Source organism: Cystoisospora suis (assembly GCF_002600585.1).
Source record: "Cystoisospora suis strain Wien I chromosome Unknown contig_1264, whole genome shotgun sequence".
In the NCBI taxonomy this organism is placed as follows: domain Eukaryota; phylum Apicomplexa; class Conoidasida; order Eucoccidiorida; family Sarcocystidae; genus Cystoisospora; species Cystoisospora suis.
The window spans coordinates 415-6,110 of record NW_027154064.1 but is presented as its reverse complement, the minus strand read 5'-3'; the positions used below and the strand labels follow the sequence as shown (position 1 = coordinate 6,110).

General features: G+C 42.5%; 1 protein-coding gene across 1 annotated transcript in view; it reads right to left on the bottom strand.

Annotated features, from left to right (window-relative positions):
* CSUI_002995 (rep helicase domain-containing protein) overlaps positions 1-5,531 on the bottom strand; it is a gene marked incomplete at its 3' end in the record, with an annotated part of 8,166 nt that extends 2,635 nt beyond the window's left edge. The window contains exons 1-2 of the mRNA XM_068063193.1: positions 3,750-5,531; positions 675-3,133 (exon numbers count right to left, since the gene is read on the bottom strand). Of these exons, the coding sequence (XP_067924831.1) occupies positions 675-3,133; positions 3,750-5,354 (4,064 nt within the window). The 5' untranslated portion in view covers positions 5,355-5,531. The remainder of the gene's footprint in view (positions 1-674; positions 3,134-3,749) is intronic.
* Between the last annotated feature and the right edge of the window lie 165 nt (positions 5,532-5,696).

Here is a 5,696-nt window from a genome sequence, read left to right as displayed (position 1 = left end):
TTCAGGATAGATAGATAGCTAGATAGATAGATAGATTAAAGATAGATTAGATAGATTAGATAGAGGTGGAGGGTGTGCCTGTGTGTATTGTATCCATCACTTGACTTCTCTCCCCTTCTTTCTCCATCACCTCAGACGTCCCCCCTTCAGCATGTCTATCTACCTCTCTATCTATGTATCTCTGATCTATCTATCGAAAGCTTCTTATTACAGAGAATTACAAGCCTCTTCTTACGCGTACGTAGATACGTGTATATATATATATATATATACATCTATATAGATACGTAGATATGCATATATACATAGGCATCATCTACACATACGTGTATGACTTCCGATATGTGGCTATGAAACTCTGACCCTTTTTTTTATATACACAGACACACAGCACACACATATACACGTATATGCCGTATCTATCTATATATATATATATATCTATATATATATACGTACGACATAGAAGCACATCATAGCTTCCTGGGTCTTTCTCTCCATCCAGCGTGAGAGTTTATAGTCCATACGAACACAGATAGAGACAGACTCTATAGAGATAGAAGTGAAGAGAAGTTGATAGGAGAGAGATCATGACCTCTCATCTCTATCTTCCTTCCTTTCGTCTTTCCTCTTCTTCTTCCTTCATCTTCTTCTTTTTCTTTTTCTCCTCCTACCCTTCATGAGTCCGAATGAGAATGACGGCGGGCCACTCTAGACCTTTCGCTTGATGAATCGTCGACATGTAGATACAGTCAGGTCTCGTATGGGTATGCAAAGAAGAAGAAGAGAGACTTCTCTTGTCTTTCTTTGTGTCTTTATCGAGGTGTAGGAAATCTTTATAGACTTGATTCGAGTTCAAATCCATCATAAATCTTCTTATACAGTCGCATGCATAGGGCTGCTTCTCATTAGGCCTATACGTATCAGCAAGTCTTAAGAATCTCCAGATCTCGTCCAAGTCACTCGTGGTCTTGGAAGTCCTTTCTGATAAAGTTTCTCCCTTTATATCTTTCTTCCTTGTAGCAGTTGTCGCACTAAGAGCATCACTTGCCTTCTCCCCCCATCGACTCTTCTTCGTTTCAAGATCTTCATCTTTCTCTTCTTCTTCTTTCTTTTCGTCGTGAGTTTTCTTCATGGAGGCTCTCTCCTTCCCGTTGCTGGCGATGCCTCGAGAAGAAGAAGAGAGATAAGCCTCTAGGTGGAAGTCCGCGAGAATGCGACGTAAGACCTCGCCTGGGGATAGACGTCCTTTTAGTGCGAGATCTTGGAGTTGTATGAGCTGAAGAAGAAAAGGACGAAGGTGAGACAAACTTCTTATGGAAAGAAAAGAAGAAGAAGCTCTTGTCCCTTCTGTGTTTCTCTTTTTTCTTCCTCTTCTTTCTTTTTGATAAGAAGGAGAAGGGCTTGGATCCTGAAGATTCATCTTCTCTCCTTCGTAGTCTATCGATTCTATCTCCATCTTCAAGTTCTTCTTCTTCTTTCTGTGACCCGACGAGATGCTGAGAAAATCTATATCGTCCTCTTCTTCTTCCTTGGCTATCTCTATCTCTTCTTCTTCTTTCTCTTTGCCTATCCCTGCTAATACACACGCCACAGTGAAGAGCGACATAGACACACTCTCTTTCTCTTCAGATTTGCAACTTTCTCTTGAGAGAGAAAGACGTTTCTCTCCTTGTCTCCTTTTTCTGTGAAAGGAGAAAGTATCGAGACCATCGAGACCATCTAAAGGTCCTTCTCTCCATCGATAATTCAAACTGACAAGAGCATCATTTCCATTCTTCTTCTCATTCTTCGTCATGATCTTCCTTCCCCCTGTCATCCCATCTACTTCGCCATCTCCTTGTACACTTCCCCAATCTTCTTCTCTTCTTTCTTCTTCTTTTTCTTCTTTCTTACGTCTTTGTTTCTGCAGATAGGAACAAAGAGACCTAACGAGAGAGGAGCCTAGGCCCCGAGGAGGCTTATTCATCGCACGAAGAAAAGACGCGTCGTGGTCAGGGTCGATGGCAAGTCTCAGGTAGGCTAGAAGAAGTTGAATATCTGATCGACGAAGAAGCTCGATATTTCGATGCTTGGAAGCTGTATTATAGAGAGGAATCGGTGCTGGACAATCGATGTGATGAGAATGATGATGAAGACTCGACCAATTCGGACAGAGAATCGATGGATCTGGAGGACACTCAGGCCGATACCAAACGAATGAGGAAGAGAAAGATAAAGAAGATGAAAGACGAGGGGGATTCTTCGACGGTCTATCAAGAAGATGAGAAGAAGAAGAAGAGATAGACAAAGATGAAGAAGAAGAAAAAGAGGATGAAGATGAGGAAGACAGAAGGTGAGATGTCTTGGTATCATGTGAAGGGTGGATTGGATTGTAAGGAGTTAGGTCTTGAAGAGGTCGACGAGTATCTTCCTTTTTGAAAAGAGGATTTCTGTTGTTTCGGGCCTCTTCATTTCTTTCTTTCATGTCTACAGATATAGATCGTGTCTTCACTTTCTGTCCTTCTTCGTCTCTTTCCCCTTGATTTGACTCCTCCTGCGCGTCTCGAGACTCCCCACCCCCCCTCGACTGGAGTGGAAGGGACGGCAAGATCGACGTGGTGTTACGCAAGGTCGATGAAGGGGCGCATGCAGCTCGAAGAATCGAAGGAGTCTGCAGAAGATCTTCTATCTCTTTCAGAGCTTTGTTGGATCTCGAGAGAATGGCAAAATCTCCCCATGAAAGATGAAGAGAAGACCGGAGTGCTAAGATATACCGAATGATATAAATTGCTTCTGATTGAGGTGACGTAAAAAGACCCACCATTACTGGAGGAAAGAAACTAAAGACACCCTGTTTCTCTTGAAGAAGCAAACCGCTCTCCTTAGATGTCTCTTCAAGAGAAGTAGAAGAAGAGGAAGAAGAAGACGAATGAGAAGAAGAGGAAGAAGAAGAAGAGAAAGAAGAGGAAGAAGAAAGGAAAGGAAGCCCGAGGTGGTTGATGGAGGAATAGAGAGATTTGAGGCGTCTATGAGGATTATTATGAGAGATAAGAGAAAGGCTTGTCGAGACAATAGGAGGGATCGAACGGTAGTTACGTGACAAATGAAATTCTATGTGATGAGGAAAAGCTCGATCAAACATAGAAAAGTTCTACAGAAAAAGAAACATAAAAAGAATCATGAGTGAGAAAGAAGGAGTGAGAAGGAAAGAAAGAGAGAGATAGAAAGAAAGAAAGGTCTCCAAGCCACGCTTAAGCAATAGCCGCATAGATAGATAGATAGATCAAAGATAGATAGATAGATAGATAGATTAAAGATAGATAGATATATATACACACATATATATGTATGTATATGCATGTGGAAGTATATACAGATATATATATATAGAGAGAGAGGGCGGGATGCACATGTTGCTGCGTGTCCACAGACCGACTACTAGGTAGAGAAATGCATGCGTATGTGCGAGTGTCTTTGACTAGCGGCGCTTAGAGGATGACAAGGTAAGAAGGGAGACAGTAGAGATCCGTCATAATACTTTCAAGATTAAGAGACACCTTCGAGACTCTACAAGAAGAGACACACTGCAGTCTCTTTCGAAAAAGAAGAAGACTAGCATGAATATATACAGAAAGCGCGTACTCAGAAGAGTGATTAAAGGCCTCCATACATACATATACGATGATAGAGAGACCTATATCGATATACAGATATCTGTATCTATGTCTATCCCTATGAAGAGTGTAGAATGTGTTTGCTTGACCTACCTTTCCGTCAATCCCTCTGAAGGCGTATATAGACTGATCATCGTCTCCTACTACCGTCAGCCCTCCTATCTGTTGGAAGTCCTCGAGAGACTTCGAAGAGGTAGAAGAAGAGAAGTTGAAGTGGTCTCTACTATGTCTTTCATCTCCAATCTTCTGCACTCCTTTCATAAGTAACTTAAGAATCTTGAACTGTGTCACGCTCGTGTCTTGGAATTCGTCCACTAGAACGATAGGATAAGATCGCTGGAGGTCTCTCTGGATTGTCGGGTAGCTCTCTAAGAGCTTCGATGTATAGAGAAGAAGATCCGAGTAATCCAAGAGAGAAGGAGAGTGCGACTGAAGAGCTTCTTGATACTTTTCAATGAGGGAATACACCTGGGGATTTTCTTTCTGAAGAAGATGTGCAAATGCCGAGGGTGCGCTGAATTTGAATCGACGGACAAGTCGGAGAAGGTCATCTGCTTCTTTCCAGGTTGCTCTCCATGGAGAAGGCCCCCCTCTTCGATCTTTCTTCATTCCTCGCTCTCTGCTTCTCTCTTCTTCGTCTTCGGCACTTGGATGGCGAGAGAAAGAAGAAGATGAGGAGAATCTATTTCCTCTTATAGTGTAGGGAGGATGAGAAAGAGAAGATCGAAGTGGGGAACGGGTTCCATTCTCCAGCTTCTCTTTGAGAAAGAAATCTCTATCTTTCATGTTGGCCCTGGGTATAGATGGATGTGAGAAAGAAGACACATTTCTATGTTGACAAGTTGAAGTTGGATGAAAAGACAAATTCTTCTTATGCACCGTCAGAGAATAAGAAGAGAAAGTCCTTCGCCCTCTGTCTTCTTCTGCTTCTTCTCTCTCTTCATCTTCTTCATCTTCTTCATCTTCTGTTAGAAAATCTAAATCGAGGTCGTCGTCTGCTTCGTCTAATACGATTTCTCGATCATCTAGGTCTCCGTTGTCTATGCTTCTTTCCCTCCTTACTTCGTCATCTTCTTTCTCTTTTCTTTCTCTGTTGACACCTGGATTCTTTGATTCGGAAGAGCTAAGAATTCTGTTCAGCTTCTTTGAATACAGATGCTGTGCATGCAAACGTTGAAAAGATAGGTGGCCGTTATGAAGTTCATTAGCTAGCTGAGAGGGATCGCCACGAGTAGACGATGAGAAAGCATATTCTGTCTTCTTAAAGGTCTCGATCACACTCTTGGCAATCCGACTTTGACGGAGATTTCCAGCTGTTTGAAAGGTAGAGGGAATGCCTAGAGCTCTCCCGTACCTACGTAGGACATCGATGCAAAATCGATGAAAAGTCCCAACGAAAACTCGCTTGTAAAGAGTGTGAAAATCGAAGTGGACAGAGGAGAGATAGGAAAAATAAGGTGACAAGAAAGTTGTTGGGGAAGAAAGGGGGTGGGGCGATGATACATAGGACGAGAATACAGCTGTAGATACACCTGACGCCTGTTGAGGTGTATGTACACCCGACACCTGCTGAGGTGTATATACACCTGAATGCTGAAAAGTTGTAGAAGACGAGAAGAGGCTCGTTTCCGTAGAGCTTGTGGTATGGTTCCCACGAGTATCTGTTGATGCCCGAGGAAGATGATAAGATGTCTTCATATCTCTCGAGTATTGGCTGTTGTATAGCAATCGAAGTTCGTTCAACGTCGATGCAAGCCCTTCTATAAGCCGCTGCTTAAGTTCGTCAGCACCACGCTTTGTGAAGGTGAGAACAAGAATGGGGCCGTGGCCTTCCAGGAGAAGCCGAAGGATACGCGCAGTTATAGTACTCGTCTTACCTAGAGAAAGAAAGAAAGAGTGAGAAAGAAAGAAAGAAAGAAAGATGGAAAGACGATAATGAAGATAGACAGACAGAACAACAACATAGGGATTTCGAGATTCACTGTCAAACACCAAAACAAAGAAAAGAGTGAAGAAAAAAGAAGAAGAAAAGGAGAAGAA